The sequence below is a fragment of the Salmo salar genome, chromosome ssa03, assembly GCF_905237065.1.
Source record: "Salmo salar chromosome ssa03, Ssal_v3.1, whole genome shotgun sequence".
NCBI classification, from domain to species: domain Eukaryota; kingdom Metazoa; phylum Chordata; class Actinopteri; order Salmoniformes; family Salmonidae; genus Salmo; species Salmo salar.
Window position 1 is genome coordinate 36,324,871 of NC_059444.1, and position 20,544 is coordinate 36,345,414.

The 20,544-nt window shown below is 45.6% G+C and overlaps 3 protein-coding genes across 5 annotated transcripts; 2 read left to right on the forward strand and 1 right to left on the reverse strand.

The window, feature by feature from the left end:
* Positions 1 to 1,867: 1,867 nt before the first annotated feature.
* On the reverse strand, positions 1,868 to 9,644 carry LOC106600383 (nuclear factor of activated T-cells, cytoplasmic 4). Of its 2 annotated transcripts, none has more exons than XM_045714779.1 (13): positions 9,386 to 9,644; positions 7,545 to 7,708; positions 6,106 to 6,615; positions 5,850 to 6,025; positions 5,563 to 5,725; positions 4,808 to 4,908; positions 4,594 to 4,695; positions 4,219 to 4,406; positions 3,829 to 3,969; positions 3,550 to 3,605; positions 3,315 to 3,441; positions 2,467 to 3,162; positions 1,868 to 2,302 (listed from the first exon to the last, which is right to left on the reverse strand). In XM_045714779.1, exons 2-13 carry the CDS (start codon positions 7,623 to 7,625, stop codon positions 2,232 to 2,234), a joined length of 2,412 nt encoding a protein of 803 aa, XP_045570735.1. In that variant the 5' UTR covers positions 7,626 to 7,708; positions 9,386 to 9,644; the 3' UTR covers positions 1,868 to 2,231. The 2 variants fall into 2 exon arrangements, with proteins under 2 accessions (XP_045570735.1, XP_014047162.1); XM_014191687.2 differs by lacking the exon at positions 9,386 to 9,644 and adding an exon at positions 8,725 to 9,375.
* Positions 9,645 to 11,821: 2,177 nt separating this feature from the next.
* Positions 11,822 to 15,668, forward strand: LOC106600382 (leukotriene B4 receptor 1). 2 transcript variants are annotated; one of them, XM_014191684.2, is made up of 6 exons: positions 11,824 to 12,090; positions 12,770 to 12,857; positions 13,241 to 13,899; positions 14,181 to 14,381; positions 14,735 to 14,778; positions 14,898 to 15,668. In XM_014191684.2, the coding sequence occupies exons 2-6, from the start codon at positions 12,830 to 12,832 to the stop codon at positions 15,154 to 15,156; spliced, it is 1,191 nt and encodes a 396-aa protein (XP_014047159.1). In that variant the 5' UTR covers positions 11,824 to 12,090; positions 12,770 to 12,829; the 3' UTR covers positions 15,157 to 15,668. The 2 variants fall into 2 exon arrangements, with proteins under 2 accessions (XP_014047160.1, XP_014047159.1); XM_014191685.2 differs by lacking the exon at positions 12,770 to 12,857 and having other exon boundaries at positions 11,822 to 12,090.
* On the forward strand, positions 15,540 to 16,379 carry LOC106599945 (salivary glue protein Sgs-3-like). The gene has a single exon (XM_014191283.2). The coding sequence runs from the start codon at positions 15,540 to 15,542 to the stop codon at positions 16,377 to 16,379; it is 840 nt and encodes a 279-aa protein (XP_014046758.1).
* The last annotated feature ends 4,165 nt before the right edge of the window (positions 16,380 to 20,544 follow it).

Below are 20,544 nucleotides of genomic sequence, written 5' to 3' on the forward strand. Positions count from 1 at the left end.
TATCTTAAACTGACATATTTTTATGGTGATGTTTTTATTATGCTAATTAGATTTCCGCAGGGGAGCATGACATCAATCCTCAGGGGGCTTCATATGGTTACCAATAGACCTGAGAAAGAAGCATACGAGTTGAACAAAATCGTTTACAACCATTGTGGAATTCCAAAGTACATTTCTGTCTAAAATCTACAGTGTTAATATTTTCACATGATAGTCGCAGCTTGTCTGTCCTTATGTCTATTTTTATTTTCAATAGAGGCAGTTGGAGAGAATTTGTGACCAATCCCAGGAGAAAATCCAAGGTAGAGAGAAGAAGAAGGTTCAGGAGCTGAGGGAGGCTTTGGACTCTCTGTCCACTGAGCCACAATGTAGGGAGGAAACTCTGTTCATCACAGAATGTTCTTGGCGAAAGCAAAGGCTTAATCATCGCTGTGACCCCTCTCTGTGTCTCCCACCAGCACTCTGCACAGACAGCAGTGGAGGACATTGAGAGGATCTTTACAGTGAGGGGGATCTGATTCACTCCTTAGAGGTGCTGTGAGGTGAGAGAGCTGATCAGAGTCCAGGAGGAGACTGGAGCAGGAGGTGGCTTAGCTGAGGAAGAAAGACTGAGCTGGAGAAGCTTTTACACACATAGGATCACATCAGATTCCTCCAGGTATTATCACGTATATTTGATCATAAAACGATATGGTTTTCGATCTGGATTTCTAATTTGCATCATTTTGTATCCTTCGCTCACTGTTCCCTCTCTAGATATGCCCATTCCTACCCCCCAGTCCTGGACCTCCAGACCTATCCAGCGTCCCGATGAGTCAGACCTGTTGTTTTGGAGCGGTGTCAAAAGCTACCTCTGAACTAACAGAGAGACTGGAAGACGTCTGGAAAGAGAATTAGTTACAGATTCTAAGAGCAGGTCTGACACTGATATGTAAAATATTCAACACCAGCACTTAAAAAGAGCTTCACTACCTGCCACCTGGCGGTGGTATATAACCTGTTTCATCAAACTGACAAACATGTGTATTGCTCTTCAATCATTTTATAAAATTAATTTGTGCATAATTGTTGATAGCCGTTTGTTGTTATTCATTGAACATTTCCCATATGCAGTCAATACAGTGGAGATTGTCCCCACACCAGAGCCCCAGACAAGATCGGAATTCTTACAATGTGAGTATCTGTCCTCTCAGAGCAATACTTCAAAAATGGATCTAAAATCAAAAATCTCTCTCATTCAATTGGGCATCCATTTCTTTCTTTATGGTCACCAGGACGCATTGTTGCTGAAGTATACATTTATGTTATCGCACAAGGTAAGGTCTATTCTACACCAATCACACAACCTAATTACCTCTGCTCTGTTTTCTCCCTCTCCTCTCTCTCCAGATTCCTGTCAGCTCACACTAAACCCAAACACAGGCTTCTACAACCTCCACCTGAGGGAGACCAGGAAGTGACAATGAAGGGACCCAAACTGTGCCTCAACCATCCAGAGAGGTTCCACATTCTCCAGGTGCTGTGTAAGAAGGGTCTGTCTGGGGCCCACTTTTACTGGGAGGTAGAGTGGAGAGGGAAGAGGGCCTACATAGCAGTCTCTTACAAGAACATCAGCAGGATGGGCTTTGGTCCAGTAGCCCAGTTTGGCCTCAATGAGAAGTACTGGGGTTTACTTTGCAGCAAAGAAGCCTGCAGTTTCCTACATTACAACATAGAGACGAAACTACCTGCCCCTGGCCCTGAGTCCTGTAGGGTAGAGGGGTGTACCTGGATCACAGGGCTGGAGATCTGTCCTTCTACAGCGTCTCTGAAACAATTACCCTCCTCCATACTGTCCAGACTGCATTCACTCGGGCCACTCAACCCGGGCTTTGGACAGAGCTACATTTATTCAGCTCCAGTGATAACAGATATTAGACTCCCAGGAGGAGAGAAAGGTAATCTATTCAAGCACACACAAGCACACTAAAACTATATACACAAACAGACCCATAACAGACATTTACTTGTATAATTTATATTGAAAACAGGTTAAAAACATTAGTCTCCCTTATATAAACTGTAACAGTTACCTTCCATCATACTTCCAACTGTGCCCTTTTATGTAATCCCCATTCAGTATTGCCATATTTGAGCAATACATCAGAAACCAAGTGCATAGGAAAAGGTGTGATATGATATCAATAATGCACTTCATACAATAAAAACAAGACAGGACAGTACTGAGCTTGTCATCCCGGTTGGCTGTCCATCTGTGAGCCCGACTGGAACGATCTGATGTCTTCTCCTATGAACTCATTCACTGCAGACAAAAAGACACAGCAGCCAGTCAGACATTTATATCTGCATTTATGCTGTATACTGTATTAATACATCTATACCAACAAACATGGTACAAATGTATGGTTACTGTTGTAACGATGGAGATCAACATCAATGAGAACCTCCCACATGCAAACTTCTCACCTTCCTCTAATGTAATGTGGTGAAAGGATGATGAGCTGGCAAATTCCAGGGGGCTCTCCTGCATCTTAGATCCAGCCTGAGCTTCCCTTTCCCCAGGTCCCCTGCCCTGGTGGTCCCATACCTCATAGTGGGAGTACGGTGGTGGGTAGAAGTCCTGATACGGGCTAGGGTTGGAAGGAGGCGAGGGGCAGACCTCATGAGGGTAGGGGTAGTGGGGGTAGGGAGAGGTAGTCATGGGGGGACGAGGGGAGGAGGAGATGGGGCTGCTGGAGGGGAAGGGACTCAGAGAGGAGGAGTGGGAGGGAGAGGGGGAAGAGGACAGGTATGGGGAGTCCAGCCAAGGGGAGGGGGAGGGAGGCTGGGGGACTCTGGGGTAAAAGGGAGGCAGTAGCTCAGTGAAGCCCAGCTCCAAGTTCTCAAAGCTGGGGTGTCTCTCCGACAGAGAACCTCTGCTCTCCTCCACAGCTTCCGGCTTGTGGCAGTACTCCTGGTAGCTCTGGCCGGGATAGGGGGGAGAGCAGGCTGAAGGGTAGGGGGGAAGGTGGAAGGCCAGTCCTCCCTCCTCGAGCATGGGATCATTCCCCCGGTGCACACCGCTGTCCACCCTGCTGGGCCCCCTCATGGAGCAGAGTGTCACCCCCTCCAGGGGCAAGGCAGAGGGACGCGACAGCAGAGGGTCCTCCTCTTTAAACATGACTGAGGGTGAAAAATAAGTGGTAAAACGTAGTCTGGTCCCTGACCACGTAGATAAATACCATGGAGATGAATTGTTGAAAATGAACCAAAAACAACAAAGATAGATCCAGTCTCAGCTGAGAGGCTGATGGATGAAGTGAGGCGAGACTCACCCGGCAGGTACTTGAAACAGTGAGTGCTGCTCCGTTTTCTCTTCCCGTTGGAGACGTAAATGCACACAGATACCGGGCGGCTCACTGAGAGGTCGCTATAGGCTGGAACTCGCACACACAGCAAGCACTGGGGGGAGGACAACATGAACAATGTACATTACAATTCTCGTACATGTGCATGAACACTTATGCTCGCTCACTCAAACACACATACACCCAGAAACATACTATTTACCTCACTACTGTTGTCACGGTCAACATGTGCCTCCTCTTCCCACTGTAGCTTTCCATCTGGTAAATAAGGATATCAATTATACCTTATTTCATGGACGGTGCACATTGAACATTGAAGAATTGTAGACAATAACGCTTAAACACACACACTTACACACACTTACACACACACACACACACACACACACACACACACACACACACACACACACACACACACACACACACACACACACACACACACACACACACACACACACACACACACACACGTCATTACCTGTCCCTCTTTCCATAAAAAGCACTCTGGAGATGGGCAGGAAGTTAGACCCACCCAACAGTAGCTCCTCCCCTCCTTCCACAGAGCAGGATGTAAGACTGACTGACTCCACCACTGGGAGCTCCTGAGCAGAGCGCTGGGCTGAGGAGAGAGAGAGAGAGAGAGAGAGAGAGAGAGAGAGAGAGAGAGAGAGAGAGAGAGAGAGAGAGAGAGAGAGAGAGAGAGGAGAGAGAGAGAGGAGAGAGAGAGAGAGTGAGAGAAGACCGATGATTCGCTAGGATATTGATAAATATGATACCTTATCAAAATACAAACTACAAAATACAAACAAAACACAAAGAAAGTGTCAGGACAGGGAGAGTTGACTGTGATTGTCGGCTGCCTACTCACAGCACTCTATAGGAAGGGAGGCGACCTGCAGGGCCAGTACCCGTCCAGGTGGGGCCACGGGAGGGGCCAGGGGGAGGTGGGTACGGAACACTAGGCGCACACGCGTGTTCTTCCTCCCTACGTCCGTCTCTCCTTTCCTCAGCTCGATGTCCGAGTTCCGCAGCTTCAGAATGCCAGCACAGTCAATGCTGAGAGACAGAAAGGCTGTTTTATTCACCACATAGACACACACTCACACCGTACAAAATACCATGTACACACTCACTTAGTACACATACATATACTTATACAGGAAAGCTATTCTTTCTGCCTACTCTTGTTACTCCATACAAACCTTTTGCGTCCATTCTCTTTATTTCTCTGTTAGTTACTCACAGCGCAGTCATGTTGGTATCTGGGTTGAGGGGGATGTCCAGTATTTTGGTGCCAGCCTGTACACTCTCCTGACTGGCAGTGCCCACCATCTTCCCTGTCACCCTGAGGATCAGAAGAAACGCTTTAACAATTATTTTTTTTAAAACACACCAAAACACTGAGGTTGGCACATACAATCACAGATTCGTTGTAGTATCGTTGCACGGTCGCCTACCTGTGAATCTGATAGAAAGGATGAGGCCGGATGGACCTGTCATCAGCTGTTCCCACAAACACCTGCAATGAGAGCGGCTGTCTCTCTGTGTACCCAGTCAGCTGGGAGAGACAGAAAAGAGACGGAGGGAAGGGAGTTATTGTTGAGATACATACTGAGGGTACAAAACATTAAGAACACCTTCCTAATATTGAGTTGCAACCCCCCTTTTCCCTCAGAACAGCCTCAATTCGTCAGGGCATGGACTCTACAAGGTGTCGAAAGCGTTCCACAGGGATGCTGGCCCATGTTGACGCCAATGCTTCCCACAGTTATGTTAAGTTGTCTGGATGTCCTTTGGGTGGTGGACCATTCTTGATATACACGGGAAACCGTTGAGCGTGGAAAAACCCAGCAGCGTTGCAGTTCTTGACACAAACTGGTGCGCCTGGCACCTAATACCATACCCCGTTCAAAGGCGCTTAAATCTTTTGTCTTGCCCATTCACCTTCTGAATGGCACGCATACACAATCCATGTCTCGACTGTCTCAAGGCTTAAAAATCCTTCTTTAACCTGTCTCCTCCCCTTCAACTATACTGGTTGAAGTGGATTGAACAAGTGACGTCAATAGGGGATCGTAGCTTTCACCTGGATTCACCTGGTCAGTCTATGTCATGGAAAGAGCAGGTGTCCTTAATGTTTTGTACACTCAGTGCATACAGTATGTGTTAGTTTGGGATTGAAACCATAATCAATTTAATTGACTTATTATACCTTAACAACCGGATGTCCCCCTGGTGATGCCTTGACGGCTCCTCTGCTTCCCTCCGTCTCGTAGTGGGCTCGGTGGTGTGGGCGGGGCTGCACCTCGATACGCAGTTCATATTGGTCAAACTGAGTTGGCAGAGGCCAATCAAGTGGTGGCAGAGCATTGGATCTGTAAGAACAATGGACCAGTCAGATGTGTGGGCGGGGCTGAGGGGAACATCCTGGCCACCCAAAGAATAATAATGGCAAGTCAACACACTATTGAGGGATACTGTATAAACACATTGTGTAACCTGAACAGAGGGCTATGGGCGCTGGCTCTGGTCCTCCCCCAGCCCAGAGCAGGGGGCACAGACAGGTAGTCCATGCCCATGGAGGGGGCCTCTCTTCTCTGCTGCAGCGGCTCTGGGAGTGGGCAGTGGGAGCTATGGGCTGGAGCCTGCACTTGCTCCACCTCCCTGGGGGAAACCTGGAGGACACAAACCAGGGACTTCTGGTTGAGCATGAAAACAAACTGTGGAACTTAAGATCTACAAACCACCAGCTGACCTGCTCCAGTGACGTCTTCCTGGTCTTCTGTGGGATGCTCAGCTCAAAGCCGCTGTTGGGACCCTGTGACTGAGAGCTGGAGTCTCCTTCCTCCTGGTTACAGGAGTGGTCCTCAGAGTAGCTGCTCCTGCGGGAGGTGCAGGGGGAGGCCAGGGGGAAGTTCCTGCGCTTCTTACCCCCCGGGGAGGTTGGCCGGGAGGAGGGCGACAGGCAGAAATGGGAAGTGGCCTCATTGAGATCCTCCTCCTCTACTAGCAGCGAATCACAGCTGGAGGCAGGACTGAGCCAGCCGCGAGAGGAGGGGCTGGAGGCAGGGCTTGGGCTCAGGGACCCAGTGCCGGTGCCGCCGTCGCGGTAGCAGAATGAGTCCAGTAGGGGGAGGTAGAGGCGCTCCCTCTCCCAGCCACCTCCTGTGTCCCAGTAGTTACTTCCTGCTGGGGCAGTGTCATCCTCTGGAGAGATAGTAGTGATCTGGATGCTAGGGCACTCCAACACACGGGACTCTGAGACCTGGGAGAGAGAGAGAGAGAGAGAGAGAGATGGAGAAATACAGACATACAGACAGACATAAGTCAGAACATTGACCCAGTGAGTCCCACAGCAACGCCGGCGCGATTTGGACTTCTAGCATTGTGTGTTTGAGCTACAGACTTCTTGTACCAATGAATTTGTCTATTTCTTCTGCATCTGTTGGTAACAACCATTGGTCTGCGTGATTAACCGGGTCTAAGATGGAGCGGTGTTTGTGAGACAAGGGCAGATCCCCGAAGTGGTCCGAGGGCGGGTCTTTTTACAGAAACGTCCGTAGAGTCCGAATTTGTTTTGAGCTACAAACTGTTAAACCTATCTATGAAAAGCTGAGACTCAGAAACATGGACATTGGTTGCTCTATGACACTCACAAGCTACACAAGAGTCGTTAGAAGGTACAGGGTTCTTCTACATAGAAGATCAGAGCACATCTAAGGACATAGCGTCTATAACACCGTAAAAAGCTCACATAGTTGCTGTCACAAACTCCACACGGTTGTCACTGACTAGTTGGATGTTCATTTCCCACTGAGCAAATCATTTCTGTACTTACAGCATTATTTTGATCCGTTTTTTTTTGGTTGCTTTGCTTTGGACCTTATTTTAGTTGAGATTTGAATGCGACAGTTTATGTCAAATGGTTTTGTGTTGTGCTTGTAGCCCTTGTTGTCCTTAGAATAAAATGGTAAAATGCCTCACTGTGAGGCTAAATATAACGGCTGGACATGCAGATAAATGAAGGTCATATAAATGAAAAGCTGATTTTTGCTGGGGTATCGAGGACTGATAGGGTTAACAATAGAAACATTTACAGTAGGGGCCATACTGTAAGGACAGGTATGGCTTCCAGCATCTCCGTCCCACTCTCACCGACCAGGAGAGTAACTGGCCCATTCTCTGACCACTCACTTGTACAGATCGCGCTGGAAGACTCTCATAAGTCCCGCTGAACTCCCTCACCAAGGCACGTCTGGGGGGCGGGGAATGCATCCCAGCCCTTTGACTGGCTGAAGACGACGGTGGGGTAGGGATGCCGATTGGCTGGCCTACATGAGTGGCAGCCAGGTGGCTGTCTGTGACCAAACACAAAAGGTGGAAAAAGTGTCAGGAGTCTCTCAGTTACAGTTTGACATGGTAAACTGTATCCTACTGAGTTCACTGTTACGAGAGTACAGAGCCAGAACACATTCACGTTGAAGAGTAACCCGTTATGTCCACTATAAAAAAAGTGTCCCCTAACTCTCAAAGAATGGTAATCAAATAGGTAAGGAAATGTCTCATTACTGATGTTTTAACTGCACATTACCCTGCACATTACCCTGCTGTGGTGTTGTGGTGCAGTAGACAGTACCAGAGAGTTAGGGTCACTGTAAAACACCGTGTCCACTACTGTCCAGTGTCCATTATGGATCATTGGTCAGCCTAGTGCAGCAGTTAAGAGGTACAGTACACACCGTGGTAACTTCTCTTGTAGTAAGTTTAAGGCTAGGGTGTGGTATTATTATCTTACGCCAGTGTGGGCGGCAAAGAGATGCGTGGGTGGGTGAGAGGGGTGTGTATGAAAGCTGAAAGGGGGGGGGGAACGGGGGTGAAGGAGAGGGAGAGAGAAAGTAAAGGAGGGAGAACGGAGGGAGGTGAGGGAGGTGTGGTGCATGCTCAGTAAACGGAGATTGAGGTTTCAATCCAGATGGCAGCTGTTAGCTTCACTCACACGCACAGCTGATTAGAACCACATTGAGTTCTGCCCTTACACACACACGATCACACAACATACACAGCACGCAAACTCCATACACCAGAACACACGCATCCCCCACACACAGACAAGCACACACTAGGCCTACATCCAGACACATAACTTATCTATATCCAGGTAGAGAGAGAGAGAACAGTAGGCCTCATACTTTTACCAATGATGAACATACTCAGATCAAGTCAAACTAAATAATTCTCATGACATACACCACACAGAGACAAATCACTACAATGTGGATTAGGTGTCTACATTGGGAACCATTGACCGTCTTCTTTTTCTGTATCTGTCATTCTCTCTCTGTCAATCTCTGGAACACCAAGAAAGTGTTCTAACCAGTATTGCTCGACGTTGGGAGCGACAGGGAGCTCTCTGTCCTCTCCCCTGCGATGGTGTGCTCCTGGTCCGCGTTGCGCAGCGGGGATGGGCCCCGGAGTTGGCGCGGCGGGTCCTCCTCAAAAACCAACTTGAACTCGAACTCCCCCTCCTCCCAGCCCGAACCCGGCGCGGCCCCCATCCCCTCAGCACGCGGAATAAATCAGAGAGACTGATGAAGAGAACACCCTGGCTGAAAAGATTGAGATCTACCTAAGTGTGATCCGATAACAATAATACTTTCCTTGGTCCTTTTTTAAAAAAAACATCGACGTTTTCGCAAAATCCATACGTTCAAGGGTAGGTCCCGCATTCGTTCTTGTCATCCAGATTGTGGTCGTTCTTGGTCAGAAACTCTCTCTGTAACTTTTTATAATGTCTTCCGCCGATAAGACATCTTTTTGGACCACCGCTTCATCTATTTCATTCGAAGTTTTGGAGAAGACAAATTTTATGCGTAGGCTAGCCTATATCGTTGAGTTCTTTGAAATTCGTAAACGATCGGACCGTTACCTATCTATTCCATCACAGGCTATCAGTGTTTCATTCTATTGCTCTCTCGCCATCCTTTCTTCTATTCGACCAGAAAAAAAGTGTATCAAATATTTTTGTAGTACTTTACCCTTAATTGCCTTTGGGTGGGTTTCTCAGCACAGTTGGACCGTTACTGGAATTCCATAGGACATTTGAGTTGTCAGTCAAGGAGACCCCCTCCCCTCTCCCCCTGACTATGTCCATGAGCTGAGGAGGTTTGGTTACTTTGAGATTTTTACCAAGTTCTTATAAAATAATGAATCAGTTATGTAGCATATACTGTAGATTATTGCATACATTTCCTCTGACAGTTTGACATCACATCCTTGTATTTCCAGACGTTTTCTGCCTTCCCTCCCTCCCCCATCACCAAACTTTTGAAATGGCATCAACCCGAGTGTAATAAAAGTAATGAAGTGACCCTCTTGAGCCAGATGTTTGGCTGGTGGGCTGTTCCTCCCTGCTGTGGCCTCACTGAATGTCCCAGTGCTCTCTGTCACAAGAAGGACAATGATGCTTCGCTGTCACTCAGAGAGCATGAGGAGGCCAGGCTGTTTCCTGTGGTGTTTTACATGACAGCCCCCACCTCTCTTCTGTTTTCTTCCCTTTCTCCTCCCATTGCCCCTCTCCCCCTTTCTCTTTTCCCTCCTCCGTGTCCCTCCTCCAGCTCTCCCAGGCTCACCCCCTCCCTCTCTTCCTCCCTTCCTCGCCTTGCCTTGCGAGATCTGTTTCTGATTATCCTCTGTAGTCTGTCTGCACTCTGTCTGAGACGGGAGACGAAAAGCTTAAATAAACATGCTCCCTCCCTCTCTTTCTCTAGACCCCCCCCCCTCTCGCCGTCCTCACCCCTCCTCCAGTTCTCACAATCATTATGCTACACAGGAGTTGAAGTCTTTTTTGTCTCACTTTCTATAGATCATACTCTTGGGGATGTGGGTACCGGCATCTTTTATCCAAATTAAGATAGTTACATTTGGAGAATGTTATTGCACAATCAAGATTGAGCATTGCCTAAAGACTGCTTATTATTTAGGGTTATAGTTTAAATGATGGGGGATTGGGATATTTCAATAGGTTTATGGTGTCTTTCAGAATTATCTGGCCTTCATGGAGTTTTGGCAAGAAATTTAAAAAAGAGCTCTTTAGAGTTGATATAATCAGTAGAGTTTTATTTGGGAGGCAAATGAGTGTTACAAATTAGAAGGATGATATGTGGGTCAAATCCTCAGGCTGGGTTTCAGCTGCTGTCTGATGTCAACAGTTGAATGTCATACTCATTGACAGAGGAAGGAAGATTGAATTATGTGGATATGTTGCCACCATGTGGTAAAAAGGTGGAACAGTCTTTCCATAATATTCCCAGAAAGGGAATATATATACAGTACAGGACGGGTATTAAAATCCTACCCTGGAGGTCCGGAGTACCGGCTGTCTTTTTGTTCTACCTAATAATTAACTGCACCCACCAGGTGTCACAGGTCTAAATGAGTCCCTGATTAGAGGGGAAGAATGAAAAAAGCACTGGAACTGACTTCGAGGTCCAGATTTGAATTTGAGAGGTATTGGAGATGAAAGAGGGCGGCAGGTAGCCTAGCGGTTAAGAGAGTTGGGCCAGTAACCGAAAGGTCGCTGGTTCTAATCCCTGAGCAGACTATGTGAAAAATCTGTTGATATGCCCTTGAGCAAAGCACTTAACCCTAGTTGCTCTGGATAAGAGTTTCTGATAATACATTTCTATTTCAACGACAGAGCTAAAATCAGAAAAGAGAGTGGCTGGATGCATGTTTTGGTGGTGTGTGTGTGTTAGACAGGAACTGACAACTGTCAGTTCTGAAGAAATCAAATGTGTGAGTGATGGTGAGGTCCATGTCTTTATGTACCTGGACAAGGGAGTATCATTTTTCACTCACTCCTTAACTTTCCATCTCTGCTTCTGCTGTCCTCTTTTTACCTTGTGCCCTACCCCGGAAATAACCAACATTCCTGGGTAAGTGTCAGAGCTCTGTGAGCAAGTGTGTGCATGTGTGTGACTAGTGTCTAACACTCTCTCTGTGTACATGTTTGCGCTTGTGTGGTTTGGTGGACCATGATTGTGAAAATGGTATGTTTGCGTCATCAACACACTCCTAAAGGTACCCTGGGGATTCAGAAATATCCACTATGATGGAAGAGAATGGGAAATGTTTAAAGATTGTAACAATTTGTACAGCAATTGTTGTTTACAAATTTCGCTAGCAGATGAAGTATCATTTGGGTTCCCGAGTGGCGCAGTGGTCTAAGGCACTGCATCTGAGTGCTAGAGGTGTCACTACAGACCCTGGTTTGATTCCAGGCTGTATCACAACTTTCCATGATTGGGAGTCCCATAGGGCGGCGCACACTTGGTCCAGCATTGTCTGGGTCTGGGCTGGGGTTGGCTGTCATTGTAAATAAGAATTTGTTCTTAACTGACTTGCCTAGTTAAGGAAAGATGAAAAAAATATGAGAGAGAAAGAGAGCGAGAGAGAGAGAGAGAGAAGGAGAAGAAGAAGAAGTTAAGACACACCTCTCTTGCCCCTCACAGCTTGGGGCAGCATATTTATTAGACACATTCATGGGGAAAGCAGTTGTAAAGAAGAACATAGACTGTTAGAAAGAGAGAGGGAGTGGGATACGAGCTGTCAGAAAAGAGAAAGAAACAGAGAGCATAGAAAAATGGAAAACTGATCCCACCACATAATACATGCCCTACTCAGATCCATTGCTCTTTATCATCATCTTCATCATCCTCTAAATGCTGAATTGTGTAATAAGGTGAGTGGCTGCAAATCCCCTGAACTTTTATCTGGCACATACTGTATTCTCATTGTATGCTCATCCTCATTTTCTGTCTCGCTCTCTCTTTCTCTCTCTTTCTCTCTCTCTTTCTCTCTCTCTCTCTCTCCATATCTCTTTAATCATTCCTCATTCATTTTCCATTCTCTTTTCATTCCTTTACAAAACTTTACATTTCTTTCCTCTTTTGTTCATACATTTTCTCATTACATCAAGTTCCATCTCTCTGTCTCCTCTCTCCCCCTCTTCTCCATGTGTTGGTGACCCCTTCCTGTCTCTGTGTGGTTCTGTGTTCCTCACTGTTGACCTAACTCTGCCTTGGTTCTTATGTTTACACATCTCTACACTGATCTAAGGTCTGCTTTTGAAATACACAAAAGCTGCTGTAATGTCATAGTCTGGAAAGTAAGGTGTATTTTGTGTTCTCACATTCCCAAAGAACAGTTGCATTCTTTCTAGCAATTCAACCAGCATATAGTACAATTATAATACAATACAGTTTTAGCTGCTTGAATTTCGTTTTTTCCCCTTTTTTCTTTGTTAAAATAACTGGAAGAGGGGAAACTTGTTGCCCTGTTGATAGCCTGTCAAATTAGTGTGATGATTGGCACGATTTCCACTTCTGTGAACCATTATTTGGTGTCCTTCCTCTCCATAGCTTGACAGAAAGTTAGAAACAGAACTTACAGCACGGAGAAAGACAAGTACAACGCCTTTGATGATAGGAGGAAAGGATTGTGCCAATGGTGAGTATCGTGAGAGAAAGAGAGAGTCTTTTGAAGGAACAGTGTTAACATTTGGCTTGTTTTAGCATGCCGTCTCAGTGCTCTGCCAGTATACTGTTGGCCAGGAGGCCTAATGTGAATATTTGCTTGCCTGATTCTGTGGCATCACATTTTATGTGTGCTGCAAAAACATTGTCTACCGCAAGGACAGAAGAGTAATAGAAGATAGCTCTCTCTATGTATCTCCAATCCCAAATCAAACCATAATCCAACCCTTTGGGTTCGAAGATCAAGCTCCATGCCATTTCCCAAATCAAAGCTTCATAAGAACAGGTCGAATTTCACCCAAATAGTCCTACTTTTGACTCTTTCTGTCTTTCTCTCTGTTCACCTCTCTCCCTCAGAATCAATAACATTCCCAATGGCCAATGACAGTGACTTCCTTCGTTCTTCCAACTCATCCATCTCCTTCGTTGATGTATTCAATGACACAGAGATCGAAGATGACATCCATGTCCAGTTCTCGAACAGCACGGTTGAGGATCCCAGCGTTGTGAGTAACAACGCCACCACAGCCGTTGGGGCCCTCATCCTGGGCCTGGTCTTCCTCCTCGGCGTTCCAGGGAACCTCTTCATCATCTGGAGCATCCTGGCCCGCGCCCGCCGACGCTCCGTCACCACCCTCCTCATCCTCAACCTGGCGTGCGCCGACGGCACCCTCATGTGCCTCACCATCTTCTTCATCATCTATTTGGCTAGGCGGAACTGGGACTTTGGCACCTACATGTGCAAGGGGGTGTTTTACCTGTGCAACACGAACATGTACGCCTCCATCTTCCTCATCACGCTGATGAGCCTGCACAGGCTGGTGGCAGTGGTTTGGCCCCATCGAGTAGCAGCTCTGGCCAGCAAGAAGATGGTAGTGCGTGCAATAGTTGTGCTCTGGGTCCTGGTGTTCTTTATGGCTATCCCAGCTCTGGTGTTCAGGGAGCAGAGGGATGATCGTGACGAACGGAACAAAACCCAACGGGTGTGTGCCTCAGATCACAGAGTGCCTCAACATGTAAGTTTAAGAGATAAGTGAATATTAAATTAATAGTGGAGTTAGATACATAGTATATTGTTCTGGTTTAAGTGCATTGTTATTTAGGATTGGGAAGAGGTCTATATGTTGATACAAGTACGGTCGTGATATGACTACTAAAATCATAAATCCTAGCCAATCCTACATTTTTGCTCGAGATCTTGTTATGACAGACTCATTCATGTTCAAATACGCCTGGTATTCCACTATGCTATCATTACATGTGTGCAGCTAATCGTTACCTCATTTTTCATGTTCAGTTGGTGTTCCAGTACACCTTTGAGACGGTAGTGGGATTCCTGGTTCCGTACGGGATTATCGTGAGCAGCTACGTCTGCATCCTGAGACGCCTCAGACAGACCAAATTCCGTCGCAAGGTCCGCAGTGAGAATCTCATCCTGGCCATCGTTGTGATGTTTGCCATCTTCTGGTTGCCCTATCACATCATCAACATAATACAGGTGTGTGATCATTTACATTTACATTTTACATTTAAGTCATTTAGCAGACGCTCTTATCCAGAGCGACTTACAAATTGGTGCATTCACCTTATAATATCCAGTGGAACAACCACTTTACAATAGTGCATCTAAATCTTTTAAGGGGGGGTTAGAAGGATAACTTTATCCTATCCCAGGTATTCCTTAAAGAGGTGGGGTTTCAGGTGTCTCCGGAAGGTGGTGATTGACTGGGATCATATGGGATTGGTTATTTTGACGTTTCACTCAGAATGTGGAGAGTAGCATAGGAAGTTGTACTATTTTACAGTGAAGGAATTAATTGAAAGGTTTTGCTCTGTGGTTGCCTCTCCTAGGTGGTGGCTGAGCATTTTGATGACTCTTCAACAATAAAAAAGAGGTAAGTGCTCACCAACTGACCCAACATTTTCCCCTTCCATTTTAATATAACATAAGCACCACCATACAATGATAGTAAAAAGACTAATGGCAACATGAACTGTATCCCTCCCTCTGCAGACTATATGGGATATGGCAGCCCAGTCGTGCTGTGACCTCCGCTCTGGCCTTCATCAGCAGCTGTGCCAACCCTATTCTCTACACATTCGCTGGGAAGTCCTACATCAGAGAGGACGGCATGGCCTTCATGGCTCGCCTCTTTGAAGGGACATCTCTGGACACTGGGATAAGGAAGGGCCAGCAGACAACCAGGGACAGGAAGGGAAAGAGACTCAAAGAGATGTCTTTCAGCAGTTCTGGGGGCAATACTGTGATGTAAGGAAAATAGACACTCATATGCAGGGTTGCACTGCACATGCTATCCACTCATCATGACGATGCACTCCTGCACACAGACTGCTTACATCACTTTTATTGCTATATAGATCTGCTCCTCTACTTGCATATGGGACCATCTGAAACAATCGCTACAATATTCAGTGCACCTCATGTGAGACACAAGTTTCTCACTAGACCCAACTTCTCTGCCACAATTCTTTTGTAAATGTGTTTGTCAAATGTGCCTTTTTTACTTTTAATTCATTGCTTGTGCCGCTTGAATGTTTGTTGAATCGCACGCTGCATTCAACACCCTGCATTGACAGCCACACACCCAACAACCACAGCACTAGCACACAAACACATATTCTCAACCCCTGCACCATGGAGAGCATCACTCCAGACACCATACAGCCAGACACCACCCAGCCAGACACCACCCAGCCAGACACCACCCAGCCAGACACCACCCAGCCAGACACCATACAGCCAGACACCACCCAGCCAGACACCACCCAGCCAGACACCACCCAGCCAGACACCACACAGCCAGACACCATACAGCCAGACACCACCCAGCCAGACACCACCCAGCCAGACACCACCCAGCCAGACACCACACAGCCAGACACCACCCAGCCAGACACCACCCAGCCAGACACCACACAGCCAGACACCACCCAGCCAGACACCACACAGCCAGACACCACCCAGCCAGACACCACCCAGCCAGACACCACACAGCCAGACACCACACAGCCAGACACCACCCAGCCAGACACCACCCAGCCAGAAACCACACAGCCAGACACCATACAGCCAGACACCACCCAGCCAGACACCACACAGCCAGACACCACCCAGCCAGACACCACCCAGCCAGAGCAGCACACAGCCAGAGCACCACCCAGCCAGAGCAGTGCACAGCCAGAGCAGCGCACAGCCAGAGCAGCACACAGCCTGAGCAGCACACAGCCTGAGCAGCACACAGCCAGAGCACCACCCAGCCAGAGCAGTGCACAGCCAGAGCAGCGCACAGCCAGAGCAGCACACAGCCTGAGCAGCACACAGCCTGAGCAGCACACAGCCAGAGCAGCACCCAGTCAGAGCACCACCCAGCCAGAGCAGCACACAGCCAGAGCAGCACACAGCCAGAGCAGCACCCAGCCAGAGCGGCACACAGCCAGAGCAGCACACAGAGGACAACATTGTCATCCTGTGTGACTCCAACGACAAATATCTTGATGGAAGATGGCTGTTCCCAAAGAGAGGAGTGAGGAAGATCTGATGCCCAACTATGCAGTCAGCCCTTGGGATCCTGGCAGAGCAGAGACTGAGACCACCGACTCACATAATCATCCACACAGGGACGAATGATCTCTGCAAGCAGGGTGGATGTAACCAAGGCTCTAACCAAGATGTTTTTTTTTACTTCAGTTTAATTTAGTAAATACTAAATTGTTGGTTAAGGGCTTTTAAGTAAGCATTTCACTGTAAGGTCTACAGCTGTTGTATTCGGTCCATGTGACAAATAAAATGTCATTTGATTTGATGTTGATCTAAATTTTAGAGACATGTTGAATAGGAACATTTCTGACACCGAGTTAAAAATCCAGGGTTACATATTATATAGAATTGATAGGTGCACTCGAGGTGGGGGAGTAGCAACCTATGTCCTCGATAAATGACTGTCTATGAAGATTTCACCTGAGATTGTCCGTCTACATTTTGAAGTTTTTGTGAAAATAACTGTACATGAGAACAAGTCATTGATGATTGGTAACATTTACAGACCACCAATGCCCAAGTAGACTCCATAAACAATATTATCACCACAGTAATTGAATGCATTGGTCAAATGAATGGATCATGTTAGGTGACATCAATAAGAATCTGCTAAGGATTATAAAACGATTGAAAATATGTACTTTACTGAATTAAAGTACCAACCAGAGTCAATCCACAAACTCATAATGGGACTTTGGTGGATTAGATCTTGGTGACACATCCTGACAGGATTATACATTCAGGTGTTCTTTCAGTGATCATTCTATCATCTACTCCATTTGGAAAATTAAGATACCTAAAGCACCACCCAAATTGATTAATTTAAGACAATATAAAAATGTAATTATTGATTATTTCATTGATGACTTGATATCCATGAACTGGCAAAGATTTCAACTAATCCCAACAGCCCAAAATGCATGGGATTACTTTCTCACTGAATTCACAAAAGTATGTGATAAACACGCACCTTGGAGAACAGTGAAAGTTAAGGGCAGTCACCTGCCCTGGGTTAGCTCTGACTTAACACATCTGTTCAGAGAAACGGATAAAGCCGGCGCTAAGTACCGTAGTACCAAAGATCCAACTGACTGGGAGTCCGATAGAAAATGAAGAAACACCAGTAAAACCAAAAATGCAAAAGCCGCCTTCTATATGAATATTCTTTAAAATCCATAGCAGTTCTGGAAATACACAAATTACCTTTCAAATAGGTCATAGCTGCACTATGATCCCAAATATATAAAATGGTCTGCTAATGTTATAAGGTATCATGTAGCAGATACACACTCTCAAAATAAGGCCCACTGGGCAAAAACTGGTTGAATAAATGTTGTTTCACTGTGATGACGTTGAATCAATGTGAAAACTGATTGGATTTGCAAAAAGTCATTAACGTAAGGGAATTTTGTATTTTTTTCACCTAACTCCAATGACATGGTGACATATTTTGTTGATTTCATGTTGAATTCACGTTAGTTGACAACCAAATGTAAATAAAAACTAGACGTTGAACTGATGTCTGTGCCCAGTGGGAGGTGCTAGTTAGTTCTGAAAAAAGGGGTTTTAATTTTGGGGCTGTGGAGGACCTTTTAATATTGGTTCTTTGAATAACCCTTTGTATAAACATTTGTATGTTTCTTCATTACACTGATAGAGCCAAAGGGTTTTCATTACACTGTAAAAAAAAATCCTGGCTACTAGTTGCAATGAAAATACAGTAAATATACAAAACATTGCCATATTTTTAGAGCTGGATTAAGGTATTACTGCTATAAGGGGCAGTATGCTGCCATATTATGATTACTTGAAAGACAACCTCTCTTGGGATTTTCACTCACAACCTGTCAGTTGCCAGGAACCTGACTTTCCTGCCAGGCCACCAGTTCTGTGGGTATTATAGATATTGCTAAAATATTAGAACCAACAGATATTTTGTCATTTGTCACTATGTAATGAACACACACATACACATTTGTTTGTGCACAAATAGAAGTTCATCAAATTGTTTTAGTTTATTTTGGGTGCCACATAGAACCCTTAGATTTTTTAGAACTCTCTCACAATGAACCATGTTTTCTTTTGTCCCTGTAGGGGAACCAAATTGGGTTCTCCGTAGAACCCTCTCATGAAGAGCCCTCTGGTTCCAGGTAGAACCAATGACAGGTTCTACAATTATACTTATATGATACTTCAGATGCGCTTATGGCACATATTGTTAGGTACTCACATGGTACTGGTCGGTACCTTTAAGGGTACATTTTTCTACCCAATATATTGTATATAAGGTACAATCATTACTGCACTTTGAACTGAAGGTGAGGGCAATGTGCTGGTTATGGCCATTAGCATATTTGGGGGCATGGTCTAAAATAGGTTGTATTTGGTTATAAATCAAACAAAGTCCTATATCATGCTGTTTGCTACACAGCAAAGAATAAACTCCAAGCTGGCAATTTCAAAATGAATGCAAGTGATGGAACAATTGATTGTTTGAAAAATCTGTGTTTAAAGATTTATTCTGACTGATATTTTGGAAAGCATATTGATTAGACTGAAACACCTGCATTTTGGAGCTGCCTTACTCAAGAAAGCAAAAAGAGACCATATTTGTATGCAGCTTTATTAACTCAATGAAAATGTTTTGACATTGTTTGCAAATTGATATGTGACACATATTAATTCCAAATAACATGCAAAACAGGAAACAGGTGGTGCTCAAAACAGATGGGTCTCTGCCCTGAATGACGGAAGAAGAACTGTCTAAGGTGCTTCTCCCAGCTGCCACTGATTCCATCACAAACAGGATCCTGTGATTCACAGTAAGGTTTTGGAGTTCATCAACAATATGACGGGATGTGGTGCGAACTCTCCCCTTGGACATTACTTCCTTCAGTCTCTTCAGAAACCTGCTGTATTCCTGTTAGATTTACATAATCCAGGATTTGTTGTGTTCACAACATCTGTGATGGATTCAGCAGTCACTGAAGCATCCCTCATTTCAATAGTTGTGCTTCTTACAATAGGACAATTATCGATTGCCAACTCGACTGGAATGGGGGTCCCTGGAAGTGTCAATGTTTCAAATGGGTCCTCTGACCTGAAGGGTTTTGAGGAAGAGCTTGATAGGGAGGAGGTAGTTCTGGGTGGATGATACTCTAACTCTTCATTGCCTTCACACTGAGCCATCTCTACACTTTCCAACATAGTTCCCACTATGTTATGAAGTTGGGTGAGCTTACCTGAGGTCTTCATCTCTTCAGACCTGGACATTTCATTCTGAACAATGACCAAGATCTGACTGAGACTTTTTTTTGGTATCAGCCATGATAGCAATGATTTTGGCAACTGTTTTCTTATGCTGAAAGAAAAAATACCCCAGCTTTCTCTTCAGACTCTGGACAAAAGTATGTGCTACAGACCACAGCTTAATCTCAGACACAACACCAAATTGTGAGTCTGTGGATAAAGTCTGAATCTTTTGAACCCTGAAGAAGGTCAGAGCCTGTAGGCCTTATACTACCAGAGGACTGGTCTGGAACAGGCTTTACACACCATCTACTATGATTTCGACAACATCAAAGGCTGTTGTTTTTGTACTCATGGAGGAAGTGCTGGGGGTGCCCTGTAAAATAAAATAAGAACAAAAAAAAATCAGACTGGTTGATGCTGACTCCACTGCAAAGTGACTTGGTGTTGTGAGAACTCACTGTGGTTGAAAAACATCTCATTGATTTCTTGAGGACTCTTCCCACTCATTGAGTGGTTTTCCTCTGAAATTCCAAATAACTCCATCTGAGGAAACGTACAAGCTCTGTAATGTTGAGGACCTAAAAGAAAATATTTTCTTTAGCCAGGTCATAATTGTCACGACTTCTGCCGAAGTCGATGCCCCTCCTTGTTCGGGTGGTGCTCAGCGGTCGACGTCACCGGTCTTCTAGCCATCATTGATCCATTTTTCACTTTCCATTGGTTTTGTCCTGTCTTCCTACACACCTGGTTCCAATCCCATTCATTACATGCTGTGTATTTAACCCTCTGTTTCCACTCATGTCCTTCTCGGAGATTGTTTGTGGTTATGTGTTCGTGTATTTTGTATAGG